This window comes from Bufo gargarizans, chromosome 4, assembly GCF_014858855.1.
Source record: "Bufo gargarizans isolate SCDJY-AF-19 chromosome 4, ASM1485885v1, whole genome shotgun sequence".
Taxonomy (NCBI): domain Eukaryota; kingdom Metazoa; phylum Chordata; class Amphibia; order Anura; family Bufonidae; genus Bufo; species Bufo gargarizans.
Window position 1 is genome coordinate 424,585,586 of NC_058083.1, and position 22,593 is coordinate 424,608,178.

Sequence of the window (22,593 nt, forward strand, 5' to 3'; positions counted from 1 at the left end):
GATAAAAAAAACAAACCGCTCCTTTCGCCTAATAATAAATTTGAAGTCCTTAAACAGGTCCATCGTTTACAAAAGATTCAAAATGGAGACCATAAAATCTACCACTCAGATCCTTCCGCAGGACTGCTTTATGGCTACCGTCGACCTTCAGGACGCTTACTACCACGTCCCAATATACCACAGGCACCAGTGTTTTCTGAGGATCGCAATTTATTATCAAGGAAGATTTTCCCATTTTCAGTTCACAGCCCTTCCTTTCGGCCTATCCTCTGCCCCCAGAGTTTTTTCAAAAATAATGTCAGATGTCATGAAGTTTCTTCACCTTCAGGGGGTAAAGATCGTCCCATACCTGGACGACTTTCTGGTGTTTGCGGAGTCGCGCCAACTTCTACATTCACGCCTCAAGCAAATCCAGGTCTTACAACTCTAGGATGGATAATAAATCCCAAAAAATCAGACCTTATCCCCAGTCAGGAAAAAGTGTTTTTAGGGGTGCTGTTGGACTCAAGGCGTCTAATGTCTTTTCTTCCTCAAGACAAACAGTCTCACTTAATCCAGACAGTGTCTCTTTTTTCCAGCAAAGATCGGTCCTCGATAAGAGACATCATGGCGGTGCTGGGACTGCTAACAGCCGCAATCCCGTCAGTAAGGTGGGCCCAGAGTCACACGAGTCCTTCAGGCCTTTCTCCTATCTTCATGGGACGGAAAGAACTCATCTCTAGACAGAAAGGTTCACATTCCCAGACAGGTAAAACAGTCACTAACTTGGTGGAGAGTAAAAGGAAACCTGAGCGTAGGAGTTCACTGGCGCCCAAGAGATGTCATGGTCATTACAACAGACGCCAGCAACTCGGGGTGGGGAGGTCATTCTTCAGGAGCGGTAGTTCAAGGATCCTGGGGAAAAGACATGCAGGACGCCTCCTCAAATTTGAAAGAGCTGTCAGCTGTCCACAGAGTTCTCCTTTCCCTTTACAAAGTTCCCTCTCCAAGACACGTAAAAATATTAACAGACAACACTACAGTCGTGGCGTACGTAAACAAACAAGGGGGAACCAGAAGTCGCTCACTGGCGGAGGTATCAAAAGGCATTTTTTGTTGGGCAGAAAGAAGCCTTCTGTCCCTTTCGGCGGTACATATCAAGGGGGAAAAAAATGTGGTGGCCGATTATCTCAGTCGACACCTCTTAAGGGAGGCCGAATGGTCCTTAAATCACCACGTCTTCAGCCAGATCTGCCAAATGTGGGGGACCCCAGTGTTAGATCTGTTCGCCACCAAAAGCAACAAGCAGGTCAGAAAGTTCTGTTCCCTCTCGCAAATGGATCATCCGGTATGGCTAGACGCCCTCTCCAGGCCGTGGCCAAAACAGCTCCTTTATGCCTTCCCTCCATTCAGCCTCATTTCAAGAGTCCTGGTAAAGGCTCAGGAAGAAGGGGTCCATGTAATTATGGTGGCCCCCTTCTGGCCAAGAAGGGCTTGGTTTCCACTCCTGCTCAGACTGTCAGCCGGTGTTTATTGGACACTGCCATCAATCCCGGACCTACTCCACCAGGGACCAATAAATCACCCCAGTGTAAATCAACTCAGTTTGACGGCCTGGAATCTGAACGCCTCCTGCTAAAACGGAAGGGCCTGTCGGACGCAGTTATCTCCACGATGCTCAAAAGCCGGAAACCCGTAACTTCCCGGATCTACCTGAGAACCTGGAATGCCTTTTTGTCCTTCTTGGGAAGTGTAGATTTCCCTGATGTTCCTCAGGTCCACCAGTTCCTGCAAGCGGGGCTAGAAAAAGGCCTCCGCCAATCAACTCTAAAGGTTCAGATTTCCGCGCTCAGCGCCTTTCTGGACGTAAAACTAGCAGATTCCCCTCTGATCAAACGTTTTTTGAGTGGGGCAGGAAGAACTTCGATCCTCCTTCGTCCGGTGATTCCTCCCTGGGATTTGGGCCTGGTTCTTTTTGCTCTCACTACTCCTCCGTTTGAGCCAATTGATGATATCCCTCTAAGGCTCCTCACCATGAAGACGTTTTTTTTAGTTGCCATAACCTCTGCCAGAAGAGTAGGGGAAATTCAAGCATTCTCTTGCAAGCCTCCCTATCTTACAATTCTGGATGATCGTATAATCCTCAGGCACTGTCCGGCCTTTCTCCCAAAGGTGGTATGCAGATTTCATCGTGAGCAGGAAGTCTCCCTACCTTCGTTTTTCCAGTCTCCTTCTAATGATTCGGAGGGTACTCTCCATAATCTGGACGTCAGGAGATCAGTCCTTTCTTACCTTCAAGCCACTAAACCGCTTAGAAAATCGGACCACCTCTTTTTGCTATTTCAGGGCCCTAATAAGGGGCAAGCGGCTAGCAAGTCAACCATAGCTAGGTGGATTAGGAACATAATATCCTCTGCCTATGTTACCAAGAACTGTCAGCCACCAGAGGTACTAAAGGCTCATTCTACAAGGGCAGTAGCCTCATCCTGGGCAGAAACGAAAGCAGTCCCTCTGGAACAGATCTGCAAGGCCGCCACATGGGCCAACCCTATGACTTTTTTTCGGCACTATAAGCTAGATGTAGTAAGGGATCAGGACTTGTCCTTTCTATTGTGCCCCCCCCCCCTAATATTGATTACTATGTTAATCCTCCTGTGAATGCCGTTGTGGAGGCGCCGGGGAAAAGGGTAAATTACTCTTACCGGTAATTGGATTTTCCAATAGCCTCCAAACGGCATTGGGTTCCCTCCCAAGCTTTAAATGTAGACGAATGATGTAATTTGTTTACTATAATATATAATTTGTTATGCATCACTTCTGTGTCCTCTCTTATTGACTGGTAAGGTAAGGGGAGGAGGCTCCTTAAATCCTGTGCTTCCTCGTTGTTTCCTGTCCTGGAGGCGGGGACACCCTCCTGTGAATGCCGTTGTGGAGGCTATTGGAAAATCCAATTACCCGTAAGAGTAATTTACCCTTTCAGCTGTCTGCTTCCTGTCCCTGCACTACTCAGAGCTGATGGGCGGTGCTACTTGTGATCCAGCTTGTATAGAGGCTGGGTCATATGATACACCGGCCAATCACAGCCATGCTATTACTAGGCATGGCTGTTATGGCTTCTAAGTGCCCACAGCTTAAAAGCTTGTTGATTGGCTGCCCTGCAGCCTTTCAACAAGCTTTATTAAATGCCCGAACACCGAACCCGAACTTTTGCTGCAGGGTTTGGGTCCAGGTCCCCGAACTTTGCAGTTCAGGTTCACTCAACACTACTAAGGAGTAAAAGAGCAGCATGTGAATTTGAGGCCTAATGTGCTGATTACGCATCTTGTGCTGACAACTGTAGAGCACAAGATGCGGAAAAGTGACTCCCATTTTGAAAGCTCTGCCTCTACAGTAAGGTCAACATTTTGATGCTACAGGTATTTTGCAGAAATTAATTTGCAGTGGATGGTGCAAAGTGAAAATTGCAAGTTTTCCAAGATATGGCATTTTAGTGCCTAATATGTTGTGCCCAGCTGGTGCCATTTGAGACTCGCTCCACACTATTTGAAGTGATCATTCGGTGTGGGCTCTTTTGGCTATGGAAATACCATAAACTTGGCCATAAGATGCTGAATGGGCACTTAGCAGGGAAGGAGCATCATTTGGCTTTTGGAGCACTGATTTTGCTGGAATGGTTTTTGGGCACTTCATCACTTTTGCTGAGACGTTGTGGTACCCATACATTGGAAACTCCCTTTAAGTGGCCCTATTTTGGAGACTACACCCTTCACGTTATTTATCAAGGGGTTGATTGAGCACTTTACACCATAGATGTTTTGCAGGAAATGCATATTTTCCACAGATATGGGATTTCAGAGGGCCCAATAAGCTGTGCACAGCTGGTGCCATCTAAGACACACTCTTTAAATTTTTAGGCGGGTTCTACTGGGTACTGAAAAGCCATAAATGAGGACATAAACTGCTGTTTGGTCAAACTGCACGGTTCATTTGCTGCGCAAATTTTGATGGATTAGTTTAAGGATACCATGATGCTTTTGAATAGCCTCTGTGGTACCAGTACAGCCATTTCCTGAGTACTAGGTTTGTAAGGGCTCATTCAGATGGCCATATGAATGACTGCAAGAAAAAGGGGGTCAGTCAGCACATCCCAATATGCAGGTGTACCCCACCATGGCTAGAAACACAAAATTAAAAAACACAATGCAACAGCACTCTGCAAACACAAAATGCCATAGTTATAGAAAATATTCTGGTGTTAATGCTACGCTTATTTAGTAAATTGGAGATTCTTGGCAAATACATTTTGTACAAAAATATATAAATATACAAAATATAAATCTTATACTAGCCTAATTATTAAAATAATATCTGTTATCTATTATCCATCTATCTATTTATCTATCATCTACCTATCTTTCAAAAATATACAGATATAAGTATAAAACTATATAAAAAATTTAATTTTTTAAAAAACTGTAGCGTGATTTATTTAAAAATATTGAATCGCCGCATCTAACGCAGATACGCAGCAGTTATAAATATTGACAATAGCTAATTGAGGCATCCAACTTTCCCAGGTGTTGACTCTGTCTTCCCATTTTGTCCTATTTCATAGCAGCATCTATCAGAGAAATTCAACATATCTATATGAACAGTTGTTCACAGACATGTCAAGACATGTTCTAATCATATATATATATATATATATATATATATGAGTGTCTGTCTGTCTGTCTGTCTGTCTGTCTGTCTGTCTAGATGTCTAGATGTCTAGATGTTCTTTATGCACGACCAAACGACTGGACCGATCTTCACCAAATTTGGCACACAGGTACATCAGGTGTCCAGACTGAGATATTCCCAAAAAATACAAGCCTGCTTCTCTTTCTCTTCAAAGCCCAACTGCCATAAACACCGTTTTACTCTAGGTTTTCATAACAACCCAGCCATATTTCTTGGGGCGGTCACAGTGAAAGTCAGTTAAAGGGGCGGTCACAGTTAACGGGGCAGTCACAGTGAAAGTCACTGTTAAAGGGGCGGTCACTGTGAAAGTCAATTTTAAAGGGGTGGGCATTGTAGAGGTCTCTGTTAAATGGGTGGGCACTGTGAAGGTCATTGTTAAAGGGGCAGGCACTGTAGAGGTCAATGTTAAAGGGGCGGGTACTGTAGAGGTAACGGTCATGGGGAAACTGTCGATATCTTTTTATGACACACGGCAACATAAAATTTAATAAATGAAATATACCTGTACGAAGCCGGGTCCTTCTGCTAGTATATTTATATAACTATCTGTCTGTTATCTATCTATTTATCTGTATGTGTGTGTATGTATATATATATATATATATATATATATATATATATATATATTATGTATGTATCTATCTATTCTATTTATCTACCTATCAATATATTTATCTATCTAAAAATGTATCTATTAGCTCAGTTTTATCTATTTAGCTATCTATCTATCTATCTCTATAACCATCTATCTATTTTTTTATATATAGCTATATAGACTAGTCAGGGGTGCAAGACTAACTGGAGTCAGCCACTCCTCCAGCTCAGTACAACTGCAAGAAAAAGGGGGTCAGTCAGCACATCTCATTGCGCAGGTGCACGCAGAAAGAAAATGTATTTGCCAAGAATCTCCAATTTACAAAAATAAGCTTAGTATTAGCACCAGAATATTTTCTATAACTATGGCATTATTGTACTTCATTTGTGTTTGCAGAGTGCTGTTGCATTGTGTTTTTTATTTAGTGTTTCTAGCCACGGCAGCGTACTCCTTTTTCTTGCAGTCAAGGCGTTAACTGACCCCCTTTTTTCTTGCAGTCAAGGCGTTTTTTTTTTTGTTTTTTTCTATTGAAACTTGAAAATTGTTTTTATTGTTCGAAGGCCGTTCATAGGCCTCCATAGCAAAACAATGAGTTGAGAGAGGGAGCTTCCTCCCTCTGTAAGCCCCTTAGATGCAGCGGTCAGCATTGACCTCGGCATATAAGATATTAATCCACTGGCAATAGAGTTTTCACCAATGCCTCTGCTGCTGATCGGGCACGTACAGCTCTTGTGCCTGCCCTAATAGTGTGCCATACGTATAAGGCGTGTATCGGGTACTCACTCTCTGCAGTGCTGTACATGTACCGAGTGTCAGGAAGACATTATAATCAGACCCAAAGGGGGTTATACAAACAATCCATGTACAGTATATAAAACATACCAATACTGACCATAGCAAAAAAATGTAGTATAGCCACTAAGCTATTCAATTAAAGGGATTGTCCAGGTTTAGAGCTGAACCCGGACATACCCATATTTTTAACCAGGCAGCCCCCCTGACAAGAGCGTCCGAGCACTATATTCTCCGATGCTCTCAGCGCAGGACAAAGGCATTTTCAGGAGATCCGGTGACATACCAGGTTTTACTTAGGGCAGTCAGGCGGAGGCTTCCGCCCATCAGAGTCGTTGACGTCACCGAAGACACTGCTGGGTGGAAGCTTCTGCCCAGCAGTGTAGTATTGTAAATAAAAAAAAGCCCTTGCCCTGTGCGATCAGTTAGATGCTGTGACAGTTACAGGGCAAGAGCTGCAGAAGAAAGGACATGCCCACTAATAAAGAACACTCTCCTGAGCTGCCTGCTTGAAATAAATATAGTAGAGCAATTTTACCAATAAATTGAAAGTTTTGTGTATTCACATGAGGTTGTATCTTTGATAGAAAGAGATTGTTATATACTATATGATGTCTGATTTTCAGTTTTAAATCAATTATTGAATAACCCCTTTAAATTGCAACAATTTTACATCTTCAAAAATTTTCAGCTGAAACATGCAATCATTATTATTATTATTAGATTTTTTTTATAGTCAAGTATTTACTATAACATGCAGTTTTTGATACTGTTTTTTAACAGAAAGACTGTAGTGGATATAAAAGAGAAGTATCAGCCTTTCCGTTATAAATTTAGTTTTTCTCTGCTCCTGGCTTTGTGCACAAAAAACTGCAGCGACAACTGGTTTTTTAGCCACAGGCCATGGTGAAATCCATACAAAATCCACTTCTCATTGTTTTGAATAGGAATCCATGCTGCCTTTCATATGGCTTCTATTCATATGCTAGTCTTGATCTCCCTGCACTGGGGTGAGCTTCGCCTCATTTATTAAGAGGCAGTTGCCACTTAATAAACTAGGCGCATCTCTGGCCTGCTGTGTGCCTTCGTCTATAACTTACGCTAGTTTATGACGCAGGTTATAGTAAAAATTGCTTGTGTGAAGCCCTGCTCTTCTCATTTCAGAAAAGTGTTGAGAAGCTTAAAAAGTCTAAAATTATGGTGCACATGTGGCGTGTTCCATAATTTGCTTTAGTAAATGTCCCCAACTGTAAAACAAGATTCAACTGGATGGCTTTCCAGTGCGTCGCTTAGCACTAATTTATTTTCTCCTTCTAGATCCTATTCTTCAAAAGGACAGAAAATAGGAGGCTGCATTAACTTTATGTTAAAACAAAAACAGAAAAATGGTCTTCTGGGGTGCTGGACACTAAAACTGTAATTTATTGCACATAAACCATTAAATACAATTAAAACAATAAAAAACGGACAAGCAAAGCGCGGCAGGTTTCGGAGGTGGTCTGCCTACTTTCTCAGGCAAATACCTATACTATTGCCAATTTATAGCAAAGGTTATAGTATGAACCATATTGTGTTGAAAAAATAATAAATCCTAATAGAAGAGAAATAGATATATTAGTATCTTTTATGTATCTTTTATAAGTGTCATATTATGAAATAATTGTGATATCAAGAAGAATTACCAAAACACATTAATATAATCGGGGACAAACCACCAACCAATCATTACATAAATAGTTTGAAGGTTTTTTTTTCACATTATTATTTTATTTATTTATTTTTGTTTAGACTCATAATATTCATGTGTTTTTGATATTTTTCTTGATTATCACAATTATGTGACACATATTGGTATCTTTATGTATCTTTTATATCTATTTCTCTTTTATTATTTATTTATTAGTGGGTTTTTTCAATTGCTCAGTGGTGTATTTTAATTTATTAAAAATGTTTCCCTTTTACCATGAGGTCACAATTTTTTTTTTCCCTTTTTCTAACATACAGTGTACAAGAATTTTATTTTATTTTTTATTTTCAATCTTCTTTATAGGAAACATGAATGGAAAAAGCATGGTACCTGTGCAGCATCTTTATCATCTCTGAGCTCCCAGCACAAATACTTTAGCAAGGGCCTTGAGCTGTATGCGAGAGTGGAGCTTAACAGGTAAATTTTAACCTTCCAATAGTGCATATTTTCTTAAAGGGGTGTTGTCACTTCAGAATAGCATTTATTATATAGAGACAAACCACTTACTAATGTATTGTTAATATTGCCTCCTTTTCTGGCTGGATTCTTGTTTTTATCATATTATACACTGCTCGTTTCCATGGTTACAACAGTGCTTGCACACTATAGAAAAAAGCACCAGCCTATGTGCCCATGGTCCCGCTCACCAGAGAGGCCCGCATTTTTTCATATAGTGTGCAAGCACGACCAACACTGATGGATTACAGGGTGGTTGTAACCATGGAAACGAGCAGTGTATAATGTGACGGAAAAATGGATCCAGCCAGCAAAGGAAGCAATATGGGTAATGACAGTAGATTAGTAAGTGGTTTGTATTAACTTTCTGTACATGATAAATGTCACTTGCTTAAGTGAGACAACCCCTTTAAGTATCGGTATTAAAAAAAAAAAAAAAATCTAAAATACTCTTCCGTTTCGGTGCTGTGTCCTCCGCTGTTTTTGGTTCCTCTTAGGGCGGTCCAATCGCAGTAGAGAGAATTACAGCCAGGGAGAAGATGAGCTGTTTTTTTACCTTGCCATCTCCTCCTCCCTGTACTGATACGCTAAATTAACATATGAGGCACCCTCAACAGTGGGGGACACAGCACCAGAACGGAGGGGTATTTTACAAAAATAAAGTGCCGCCATCTGTAGGGGCCGTCCTATCTGGTAAGCATACCGGTTTGTCACCCATAATCCCATGAAAGGTCCTCTATAAGCCAAAACTGATTTTTATTTTTGTATTTAAGCTGCATGCCAAGTTTGCCAGACTAGGTGCACATTTGAATTGTGAGATCTGGCAGGTTGCATGCCATATCCAGCATAGCTGGATAATGTCACAAACTCTTTGATCCCTGTTGAGTATAATGGGATCCAGCAGTGATCCGGCAGGTTTCTGACAGAAATGCTGGCTTTTGGCTGCATGCAGGACTTCTTGTCTGGCTAAAACCCGGCATTTTAGACCCCTGTCAGGTTCCATTAAAGTCAATGGGGATCCAGCTATGTCTGATATAATAAACTCCGGCAGGCTGTTACACTCGCAAAACAGATTCTATGCTGCACTGGACACTTTCCCAAAAAGAGGCATGGTGATGGGTGCAGTGAATTTATCATCTTTTACACAGTTTTCAATCGCCTATCAAGAAGACTAGTCTGCACCACAAACATCATGATTGTAACCAACTAAAAACATGAATAAAATCAAGTTAAAGACACTGGGTTATGCAGATGCTTACCCATCTAATATCATGAAAGGTGCTCTAAGTCTAACTGGCTCACCCAGCCAGTGGCAAAGTTATTTAAAGGTAGGTGTGATAAACAGACTGGCACACTATATATCTGGAGTCGAGTAAAGAGCAGAACGGGTGGGTGTATTAAAATTTAGTTTATTGCCCTTAAAAATAGTAAAGTTAAAAGTAAACAGAAAAAGAGAACATGGGAAGAAAGTTTTTTTTTTTTTTTTTTTTTTTTTTTGGTGGTACAATATTCCAGATCTGCCTTCCTGGGGCTTAAAGAATGAAAGTCCAACCATATGCAACCATATTATAGACTGTAGATTGCTCCCCGTCTATTTAATCATGGATATCTGGAACCACATTGAAAGTAAATGGCTGAAAGTAGATATATTTATTTTCGACACTACCACCGCTAACAACATCAAAGACAGGACTATGACAGAAATATTTAGGGACCTAGAAACACTCCTACATAGACAGCTAAAACAAAGGTGGGAGATACGCTTCCTAAAACAATATGTAGAGAGCGGCAAACTCCCAAAGGGATTACATTTAACCAAAATTCCAGCACAGGATATACCGTGGATAGAAAAAGTCTACACACCCCTGTTGAAATGTCAGGTTTCTGTAAGGTAAAAAAAAAAAATGAGACAAAGATAAATCATTTCAGAACTTTTTCCACCTTAAATGTGACCTATAAACTGTACAACTCAATTGAAAAAACTAACTGAACTCTTTTAGGTAGAGGGAAGAAAAAAGATAAAAATAAAATAATATGGTTGCATAAGTGTGCACACCCTTACCCTGGGTTCAGACCTGAGCGTTTTACAGCGCGTTCCTACGCGCTGTAAAACGCACAACAGGCAAGAACCAATGATTCCCTATGGGAATGGTTATCACCTGGGCGTTTTACAGCGCGTACGATCGCGCTGTAAAACGCCCGACGCTCAAACAAGTGCTTGAGCTTTTTTTTGGGCGTTTGTCGCGCGTTCCCGCACATAGATATTCGGGAACGCGCGACAACGTGTGCACGGCTGTCTCTGTATGCGCGCTTGTAAACGCCCGTACAAGCGCGCATACAGAGCGCTCCTTTCGGAACGCTCAAGTCTGAACCCAGGGTTAAACTAATACTTTGTTGAAGCACCTTTTGATTTTATTACAGCACTCAGTCTTTTTGGGTATGAGTCTATCAGCATGGCACATTTTGACTTGGCAAGATTTGCCCACTCTTCTTTGCAAAAACACTCCAAATCTGTCAGATTGCGAGGGCATCTCCTGTGCACAGCCCTCTTCAGATTACCCCACAGATTTTCAATCGGATTCAGGTCTGGGCTCTGGCTGGGCCATTCCAAAACTTTAATCTTCTTCTGGTGAAGCCATTCCTTTTTTTTTATTTTTATGGATGCTTTGGGTCACTGTCATTCTGAAAGATGAAGTTCCTCTTCATGTTCAGCTTTCTAGCAGAATCTAATGATTTTTTTTTTTTTTTAGCTCAGAAACCTGACATTTTAACAGGGGTGTGTAGACTTTTTATATCCACTGTAACATATCCACTGTAACACCAACTTTAATAAAGAATGGGAATGATGTCAAAGAATTCAATATCTGGCAGGTCAGATTGTGTAACTGCCTAGACAAACTAGAAAATGAAATTATGGACAAAAAAAATGTAAAAACAACAAACGTGAAACAAATAAAGAGAGCAATCACTATAACTATGAGGAAGACACAACAACAGAACCAACATACAACAACACTACACAAAACCCCACCCCACAACAAACCTCGGACTCAACCCGCACCACGACAATCGCAACCCGCACGCAACACTCTCCCCCACCAAATCCACACCACTGCAACCTGAGGAACAGATATGACAAACGGAGCTGGGAACGCAGATATTACTACCATCACAAATCCCCACAAGGAAGGAATTACCACTCATATCCAAAATCCAATCATACACAGGAAACCCCACCACAACACCATAGACAATACACCAAAGAAACGGGAAGATAAAAGTTCGGAGGGGACAAAGAAAAAAGAAAGAAGCACCACAGGAACTAAACGAAGAAAACACAATAATAAACCTCAGCACTGTCATACTGACCAAATCTCAAACAAACCTTCTAAACAAAGGGCTAAAATTTGCACCCACCAGAAAAACGAACAAATTTGACATGTATATAGGATTAGAAAAGTTTATTAGGAAACTGTGCCTCAACAAATACTTTCTGAAAAACCCAATTACCAGCGTTTCAGAAAAAGAGGAGAAATATATACACACAGACCTAAAACAAAAATCCCCCAAATTTCCAAAAGTAGAAATCGGCCAGGAAATATATCTACTTCCATGGATTTCCGGAAGGTAGCTAAGAAGAATAAAAAACTGTAATATAAAAAAACAATCTATCAAGGCAAGAAATCCAGTCCATCAAAAAGCTGCAATCACAAGAGAATTTGACCATTCGACCAGCAGACAAGAGAGGAGCTATCGTCATCTTAGACACTGAAAAATACAACCAAGAATGTAGAAGCCAGCTATCGGACATTACCACATATAAGAAACTGAACAAAAGACCCCACTGAAGAATATAAACATACCCCCAATCACCTTTGCCAGGAAGGAATAGAGAAATAAATACTAACAGACCAGGAAGCGAAATTCATACTGAGCACACAACACAGACTACCGGCATTTTATTGTCTACCTAAAATCCATAAAAGTTTAGAGAACACCCCCCCCCCCCCCCCCGTCCCCCCAGGACGCCCAATCATATCAGGCATCGGATGCTGAACATCAAATCTTTCACAATACATAGACAAACTCCTCCAACCTGTAGTCAAAGAACACTTCCTGTACATAAGACACGACCCAGATCATCAAAACAATAGAAAAATTGGAATACGATCCCAACTGGATTCTAGGCACTTTAGATGTACAGTCACTATACACGATCATTGATCACAAACAGGGAATAAAATCTATGACCACCCATTTGGAAAGAAGTAGAGTTGAGGGGACACCTGGATGTTCGGGTTTGACGGGTTTGGCCAAACTTCACAAAAAAGTTCGCGTTCGGGATCCAAACTTGACCCCGAATCCCATTGAAGTCAATGGCGACCCGAACTTTGGAGCACTAAAATGGCTCTAAAAAGTCATGGAAAGGGCTAGAGGGCTGCAAATGGCATCAAAATGTGGTTAAGAGCATGGCAAGTGCTCTGCAAACAAATGTTGATAGGAATAGGACTTAAAATAACATAAAATACAAAAAATAAAAATAATAATCTGATCTAGGAGGACGATGTCCATATGGAGTGGGAGGTTGAGGATGCGGTGGATGTTGCGTTGTAGGTGAAAGCGGCGGTGGAGGAGGAGGTAGCCAACACTGGTTTTTGTTTTTTAGTTTATTTTTATTTTATTTAAATTAGGGTACACCCCAAAACATTGGAAAATATAACCTGTGATAACCCCCTCCAGCCGTGCTAAACAAATGTTCAGACAATACACTGGCTGCAGGGCAGGCCAGCACCTCCAAGGCATAAAGGGCAAGCTCGGGCCATTTGCCCAATTTGGAGACCCAGAAGTTGAAGAGGACAGACCCATCAGTCAGTACGTGTAGGCATGTGCACACATACTGCTCCACGATGTTGCACGTCCCCATGATGTACACAATCGAATTGGATATCTGCTCTATCAACTTTCAATGTTCTTTTCTGCACCTACCATGTTGATCACGGTTAGCGGCGAATCAGGGTTTTATGCCGGAGAGGGAGCGTGAGCAAGGGATACCGCATCCAAGGGAGGTCAATGGCTGCAATGTGATCGAGCTGAAATGTGGGACAAGTCATCAAAGCGGAAGGATTGAATGAAAGGCTCAATTAAAGACGAATTTTAGAAATTTCTGTCCCAGTCACCTATGCAGAGCAGTGGTTTTTCATCCGCAAAAATGGGTTAATGTCACCCACCAATGGAACAGATGATTTTTATTTATTTTTTGGTCCCTGTCACCTATGCAGAGCAGGGGTTTGTATATGGCAAAATTGGTAAAATGTCACCTGACAATGTAATAGACAATTTTTTATTTATTTAGGTCCCTGTCACCTATGCATAACATTTTTTTTTTCACGGCCCAAAATGGTAAAATGTCACCCAAGAATGTAACAGATGAATTGGTGAAATGTATTCCCTTGTCCGCTAGGTGGAGCAGGGGTATATCACAGCCAAAAATTGGTGAATGTCACCCAGCTATGTAGCAGAAAAATTTGTGAAATTCATTAACCTGTCTACTATTTAGAGCAGGGGTATATCACAGCCCAAAATTTAGGATATGTAACCCAGACAAATTAGTGAAATTACATAAAATAAAATAAAAATGAACAAAAAATAATCTTGATGTATGAGGTGGAGGTCCATATGGAGTAGCAGGTTGAGAAGGCGGTGGACATAGTGGTGGAGGAGGACGAGGTAGCCAACACTGGTTTTTGGTTTAAATTTTATTTTTTTAATTATGGTACACCCCCAAAAGAGTGGGAAATATCAGAAATACATAATTGAGCAATTGCGCTGTAGTATAACAATGGCTGGGTAATGCCGATATACAGGTCTATTCTGCACAAGGTACAGACAAGTCCTGTGGGATCCATGCCTGTTGTTTTTTTTTTTTTTTTATAAAAGTGAGGTTGTCCACATTGGCTGTGGACAGGCGGTTGCTCTTGTCTGTGATAACGCCCCCTGCCGTGCTAAATACACGTTCAGACAATACACTGGCTGCAGGGCAGGCCAGCACCTCCAAGGCATAAAGGGCAAGCTCAGGCCAGGTGCTGAATTTGGAGATACAGAAGTTGAAGGGGGCAGACCCATCATCCAGTATGCTGCCAAAATGCTGCCTCCTGCTAAGACATTCCATATCAGCTGGTGGTGCTGGTTGTTGTGGCGTGCTGACATGGATTTTCCACATTTCAGCCATGCAAACCCTGCCATCTGGTGGTGCCCCAGCTGCGTTGGCAACCTCCTTCTCCGCCTTCGCCTTGTGCTTCCACTGTGCCCCCGCTGTCAGGTGGGAATGCCACCAGCAGCGCATCTACCAGTGTGCGCTTGTACTCGCGCATCTTATGATCATGCTCCAGTGAGGGAATTAAGGACGGTAAGTTGTCCTTGTAACGGTGATCCAGCAGCGTGGCCACCAAGTAATCAGCACAAGTTAGAATGTGGGCAACTCAGCGGTCTTTGCAGGGACACTGCAGCATGTAATCACTCAGGTGTGCCAGGCTGCCCAGAGGCAACGAAAAGCTGTCCTCTGTGGGAGGTGTATCGTCTGTGTCCACCAGCCACGCACCAGTGATGGCCATGAGCTGGTTTGGGTGCTACCCTGCTGTTAACACGGTTCCTCCTCCTCCATCTCCTTATCCTCCACCTCGTCATCCTCCAGAACTGTGCCCTGGCTGGACAATTGTGCACCTGGCATTTGTGGGTGCAGGAACCCATCCTTGGAGCCACTTGTGAATGACTGGCCTGAAACCCTATGAAATGATCCCTCTTCCTCCTCCTCCTGTGCTACATCCTCTTCCATCATCGCCCGAAGCGTTTTTGCAAGGAGGCATAGAAGTGGGATAGTAACACAGAACGGCGTCATCGGCACTGGACATGTTGGTAGAGTACTCGAAACAGCGCAACAAGGAATACAGGTCTCGCATGGAGGCCCACTCATTTGTGGTGAAGCGGTTCTGTTCCGCAGAACGACTCACCCGTGCGTGCTGCAGCTGAAACTCCACTATCACCTGTTGCTGCTCACACTGTCTGGCCAGCATGTGAAAGGTGGAGTTCGGCTGCAACGCTGACAGGCGTGCAGCAACAGGGTGAGAACACCGAAAGCGTGCACAGACAGCCCGTACTTTCTGCAGCAGCTCTGACATATCAGGGTAATTTTTAAGGAACCTCTGCACCACCAAATTCAGCACATGTGCCAGGCAAGGGATGTGCGTCAAACCGGCTAGTCCCAGAGCTGCTACAAGATTTTGCCCATTATCGCACACCATCAGGCCGGGCTTCGGGCTCACTTGCACCAACCACTCATCGGTCTTTTGGTCCATGCCCGTCCACAGCTCCTACGCGGTGTGGGGTTTGTCCCCCAAACAGATACGTTTTTTAAAACTGCCTGCTGTCGTTTACCATTGGCTGTGCTGAAGTTGGTGATGAAGGTGTTGCGCTGACCGGATGAGGAGGCGGTAGAGCATGAGGAAGCAGAGTAGGAGGAGGAAGCAACAGGAGGCAAAGAGATGCGCCCTGCAATCCTCAGTGGTGGAAGGACATGCGCCAAACTGCTATCCGCCTCAGGCCCAGCCGCCACTGCATTTACCCAGTGTGCTGTTAGGGAGATATAATGCCCCTGACCGTGCTTACTGGTCCACATATCTGTAGTTAGGTGGACCTTGCCACAGATGGCATTGCGCAGTGGACACCTGATTCTGTCCCCCACTTGGTTGTGCAGGGAAGGGATGGTTCACCTGAAAAAGTTGTGGTGGCTGGGCACGACGTACTGTGGGACAGCCACCACCATAAGGCTTTTAAAACTCTCCATCTCCACCAGACAGAATGACAGCATTTCAAAGGCCAGGAATTTAAAAATGCTGGCATTTAGGTCCAGGGATCGCGGGTGGGTAGGGGGGTACTTCCTTTTTCAGTATTTGGGAGATAGAGAGATGAACGCTTCCATGGGACATTGTGGAGATGCTTGGTGACCCAAGTGGTGGTGCTGCTGGCAGATCCTCTGTTTGCGGGGTGGCAGATGCCACTGTCAGTCCAGAAGTGGATGAAGAGGCTGAGACTGCAGCAGAAGAGGAAGCAGAAGGAGCCAGAGACCTTTCTTTGTTTTTGAGGTGTCTACTCCACTGCAGCTCGTGCTTTGCACTTAGATGCCTGGTCATGCAGGTTGTGGTCAGGTTGAGAACGTTTGTCTCGCTTCCGGCTCTGATTGCACAGCGTGCAAACCACCCGTGTTTTGTCACCAGCACATTCTCTGAAGAACTGCCATCTCAGGGAACTTCTTAGAGCTGTCTTTGTTGTGCTCTGTCCCTTGCTGCAGTGGGCAGTAGCAGGCGTACTGTCTAGGGGACGGCCGCTCCGCTTTTGCACCCTGCTCCCTCTTCTGCTGTGCTGGTGGCTCTGTGCGAACACCGCCTCTTCCTCCGAACTACACAGGTCACTCGTATGACCTTGATTCCATGTGGGGTCGAGGACCCCATTGTCCTTCACATCATCTTCCACCGAGTCTTCACCCCTGCCCTCCTTGTCAGTCTGCACACTGCAGAAAGCCACAGCAGTTGGCACCTGTGTTTCGTCATCATCCAAGATGTGCTCCGGTGGTCCTCCCATGTTTTCTTCCTGAAACATAAGTGGTTGGGCACAGTTGCACTCAATATCTTCCACTTCTGGGGCAGGGCTATGTGGATGGCCCTGGGAAACCCTGCTAGCAGAGTCATCAAAAAGCCGAAGAGGCTGCTCCATGACTTAGGCCTCAGACTGCTTGGCTAATATGCAAGGGGGTGAGGTGAAGGACTGATGGACATGGGCTGCAGGTGCCAGCTCTGATCTTTCAGCAGGAGACTGGGTGGGAGACAATGTGAAGGAACTGGAGGCACGGTCAGCCACCCAATCTACTATCGCGTGTACTTGTTCTGGTCTCACCATTCATAGCGCGGCATTTGTCCCTGAAGCTCTTCCCCATTATTACACCAGCCTGCATATCCCCCACAGCAGACCCGCACAACCAGCGATCTCAGATCAAGTGGGACACCGATCCCAGACCACGTGGACACCAACTACACGTGGAACGCAGATTTCGCAGTGCGCACTCCGCACACAGATCGGGAGCGGAGAATGCAGCGGAAAGGATCAGTCGCATCCACAGAAGATGGCTCAAAGGTAATAGCAGGCTGAGTATTGCCTCCGTGTGGGATGCCACCGGAGTTACTCAGACGTTACGCACCTGCTACTATTAGCTTTTTTACAAGTCTTTTTTTTACAAATTTTTACATACGTTTTTGCCATCTTTACCACTTGATTTATACCAGTTTTTGTGTACTATAAACAGTCATTCAATACCCCTGTGGATACATAAGGAACCCACTGCTACAATTTTATACAGTGGATTATTCTTGCCTAATTATATTACGGATCAGCCCACAACCTAATATCTGTATATGGACAGGATATATTGACTGTCAACCAACTAAAGGGCCACTTAAGGGCAATTGCGCTACTGATGTACTGAGACTTTCATTCTTTAAGCCCCAGGAAGGCAGATCTGGAATATTGTACCACCAGTGTTACTTTATGTGGTGATAACTTTAAAACGCTTTGACTTATCCAAGCCATTCTTAGATTGATTTTTCGTCACATATTGTTCTTCATGACACGTAAAATGGAGTAAAAAAAATGCATTTTTATTTATAATGAATACCAAATTTGCCAAAAATCACCAGAAATTTGCTAATTTCCAAGTTTCAATTCCTCTACTTCTATAATACATAGTAATAGCTACAAAAATAGTTATTCATTTACATTCCCCATATGTCATACATACTTTATGTTTGGATCATTTTGGGAATGACATTTTATTTTATGGGGACGTTACAAGGCTTAGAAGTTTAGAAGCAAAACTTTCAGAAATTTTCAAAAACCCACTTATTTAGGACCAGTCTGAAGTCACTTTGTGAGGCTTAAATAATAGAAACCACCCAAAAATTACCCCATTCTAGAAACTATACCCCAGAATTCATAGAAGATAGAGATTACATTTCAAAATTTCACTTTTTGAGCAGATTTTCCATTTTATAATTTTTTTTTTTTGCCAGTTACAAAGCAATGGTTAACAGCCAAACAAAACTCAATATTTATGGCCCTGATTCTGTAGTAGAAACTCCAAAATAGTTACCCCATTTTAGAAACTATGGGATAGCGTGGCAGTTTTTTTTGGTACGATTTTAGGGTACATATGATTTTCGGTTGCTTTATATTACACTTTTTGTGAGGGAAGGTAACAAAGAAATAGCTGTTTTTCGCACCGTTTTTATTTTTTGTTATTTACAACATTCATCTGACAGGTTAGTTCATGTGGTATTTTTATAGAGTAGGTTGTCATGGACACGGCAATACCTAATATGTATACTATTTTTTTTATTTATAGTTGTACACAATTATTTCATTTTTGAAACAAAATATAATCATGTTTTAGTGTCTCCATAGTCTGAGAGCCATAGTTTTTTCAGTTTATAGGCGATTATCTTGGGTAGGGTGTGATTATTTTTTTAAATTTTTTTTTGCGGGATGAGATGACCGTTTTCGGGTGCGTATGACTTTTTGATCGTTTGCTATTACACTTTTGTGATGTAAGCTGACAAAAAATTGCTTTTTTACACCGTTTTTTTTAATTTATTTTTTTAGGTCATGTGATATTTTTATAGAGCAGGTTATACGGATGCGGCGATACCTAATATGTATACTTTTTAAAAATTTACTTATGTTTTACACTAACAGCTTTTTTTAAACAAAAAAAATTATGTTTTAGTGTCTCCATATTCTTTATCTGAGGGCTTAGGTCATCTGATATGTTTATAGAGCCGGTCGATATGGTCATGGCGATACCTAATATGTCTTAGGTATCGATTCCCTATTTCTTTTACCAATTTTTTTTTATTTGGGGGAAATTACGTTTTTTGTTTTATTTTACTTAAAACTTTTTTTTTTAAGGGTGAAAACTTTATTTTTGCAACTTTTTTCACTTTATTTTTGTCCTTGGACTTCAACTTTTGGGGGTCTGATCCCTTTCACAATGCATTCCAATACTTCTGTATTGAAATACATTGGCTGTATGAGTATTACTCATCGGTACTACACATGACATATCGGTACGTCATGTGTCCTTAACACCTTAAGGACTTGCCCATTTTTTGCAAATCTGACCAGTGTCACTTTAAGTGCTGATAACTTTAAAACCCTTTGACTTATCCGAGCCATTCTGAGAGTCACATATTGTACTTCATGACACTGGTCAAAAAAAAAATATCATTTTTATTTATAAAATAAATACCAAATTTAGCAAAAAAATTTAAGAAAAATTTCCAAGTTTCCATTTCTCTACTTTTTATAATACATAGTAATACCTCCGAAAATAGTTATTACTTTACATTCCCCATATGTCTACTTCATGTTTTGGATCATTTTGGGAATGATATTTTATTTTTTGGGGATGTTACAAGTCTTAAAAGTTTAGAAGCAAATTTAAAACCCAATTTTTAGGGACCAGTTGAGGTCTGAAGTCACTTTGCGAGGCGTACATAATAGAAACCACCCAAAAATGACCCCATTCTAGAAACTACACCCCTCAACGTATTTAAAACTGATTTTAAAAACGTTGTTTTACGTTTACTTTGGGTAAGATTTTTCCGGGATTAGATGATGGTTTTATTGGCACTATTTTGGGGTGCATATGACTTTTTGATCGCTTGCTATTACACTTTTTGTGATGTAAGGTGACAATTTTTTTTTTATTTAGCCCAGTTTTTATTTTTTACGGTATTTATCTGAGGGGTTAGGTCGTTATATTTTTATAAAGCCGGTCGATACGGACGGGGCGATACCTAATATGTATACTTTTTATTTATTTATGGAAGTTTCACAGAATAACAGCTTTTTTAAAACAAAAAAAATGATATTTTAGTGTCGCCTTATTCTGAGCCATAGTTTTTTTTTACCTTTTGGGCGATTGTCTCAGGTAGGGGCTCATGTTTTGCGGGATGAGGTGACTGTTAGATTGGTACTATTTTGGTGGGCAAACGCCTTTTTGATCGCTTGCTGTTGTACTTTTTGTGATGTAAGGTGACCAAAAAATTGTTTATTTAGCACCAGACTTTCACTATCAGGCTACACAGAGCGGCGCCCAGCGACGGAGCGATGGGAGGAGACATCAGCTTCACTAGTGGGCGTTCCTTCTCCCTGGCTGTAGCGCTGTCCAATCGCAGCACAGGGGCCCAGAAAAAATGGTGAGTGCTGAGACATCGCTGGACGCCGCTCTTTGTGGGAATAATCCTATCATTGGTGGCGCAGTGCGCCCGCCCCTCCTCCGCCCCTCTCTTCTCATTGGTGGTGCAGTGCGCCCGCCCCTCTCTTCTCATTGCCGCCCCTCCTCCGCCCCTCTCCTCTCATTGGTGGCAGCGGCAGCAGCACAGGGGGGAGGGAGTACTGCTTCCTTCTCCCCGTGCTGCTGAGAGAACATGAGCGCCGATAGCAGCTCGCTAATGTTCAGAGATACTAGACTGCGCAGAAGCGCAGCCCAGTATCGGAAAAACTGAAATCCCTGTATCGTATCGATACCGGGACAAAAGTATCGATTGGGTATCGAAATTTCGATACCCGCAACAATCCTACTTCCATGCCATCAGGTCCCCTCTACAGCCGCATTGGGACCCGATGGCACCGCTCGATCGCCGCCGCAAACCGCAGGTCTGAATTGACTTGCGGTGATCACTGATACGGAGGGGGGGGGGGGGCATCCTGTCACAATTAACCCCCGCCGCGCCGCAATCTTTTTATAAAACTTAGGACGTACCGATACATCCTGAGTCCTTAAGGACTCGGGAAACAGGGCGTACCGGTACGTCCTTAAGGGGTTAAGTACCAGGACATCATGACGTACCGGTACGTCATATGTCCCTAAGAGGTTAAGGGCAATAAACTAAATTTTAATACACCCACCCGTTCTGCTCCTTACTCTTTACTCGACTCCAGATATATAGTGTGCCAGTCTGATTTTAATCATGTAAAGATCGGTGTGATAAACAAAGAGATTAACTCTTTCATGACGAAAGGTCATTGATGCCCCAGTGTCCAGGTCAAAATTTACAAATCCACTTTATGTGGTAATAGCTTTGGAACGCTTTTACTTATCCAAGCCATTCTGAGATTGTTTTCTCGTAACACATTGTACTTCATGACAGTCATAAATTTGAGTCAATATATATCACCTTTATTTATGAAAAAATCCCAAATTTACCCAGAAAATTTAAAAATTCTCAATTCTCTTGCAATTTTTCTGCTTCTAAAACAGAAAGTGATACCTCATAAAATATTTATCACTTAACATTCCCCATATGTCTACTTTATGTTGGCATCATTTTGGAAATGTTATTTTATTTTTTTGGGACGTCAGAAGGCTTAGAATTTCAGAAGCAATTCTTAAAATTAAGAAAATTTCCAAAACCCACTTTTTAAGGACCAGTTCAGGTCTGAAGTCACTTTTTGGGGCTTACATAGTGGATAACCCCCATAAATGACCCCATTGTAGAAACTACACCCCTCAAGTTACTCAAAACTGATTTTACAAACTGAGTTAACCCTTTAGGTGTTCCACAAGAACTAACGGAAAATGGAGATGAAATTTCTAAATTTCACTTTTTTGGTAGATTTTACATTTTATTACATTTTTTTTCTTTAATACATTGAGAGTTAACAGCCAAACAACACTTAATATTGATTACCCTGGTTCTGTGGTTTACAGAAACACCCCACATGTGGTCGTAAACCGCTGTACGGGCACACTGCAGGGCGCAGAAGGAAAATAACTCCACATGGTTTTTGGAAGGCAGATTTTGCTGGACTGGTTTTTAGACACCAAGCCCCCCTGATGCACCCCTACAGTAGAAACTCCCAAAAGGTGACAGTTTTATCGGTACTATTTTGGGGTACATATGATTTTTAATTGCTCTATATTACGTTTTTTTGTGAGGCAAGATAACAAAGAAATTGCTGTTTTGGCACTGTTTTGTCATACATTTTTTACAAGATTCATCTGACAGGGTAGATCATGTGCTATTTTTTATAGAGCAGGTTGTTACGGACGCAGTGATATCAAATATGTCAACTTTTTTTGTTTGTTTCAGTTTAACATAATAAGGCATTTTTGAAAAAAAATTATGTTTTTGTGTGTCTATTTCCTGAACGCCATATGTTTTTTATTTTTCTA

General features: G+C 42.1%; 1 protein-coding gene across 2 annotated transcripts in view; it reads left to right on the plus strand.

Annotated features, from left to right (window-relative positions):
* The window catches only part of RNASET2 (ribonuclease T2), a 167,812-nt gene that overhangs the window by 106,633 nt on the left and 38,586 nt on the right, over nucleotides 1-22,593 (plus strand). For both annotated transcript variants that reach the window (XM_044290262.1, XM_044290263.1), the window contains exon 7: nucleotides 8,160-8,273. In XM_044290262.1, coding sequence (XP_044146197.1) covers nucleotides 8,160-8,273 — 114 coding nt within the window. The remainder of the gene's footprint in view (nucleotides 1-8,159; nucleotides 8,274-22,593) is intronic.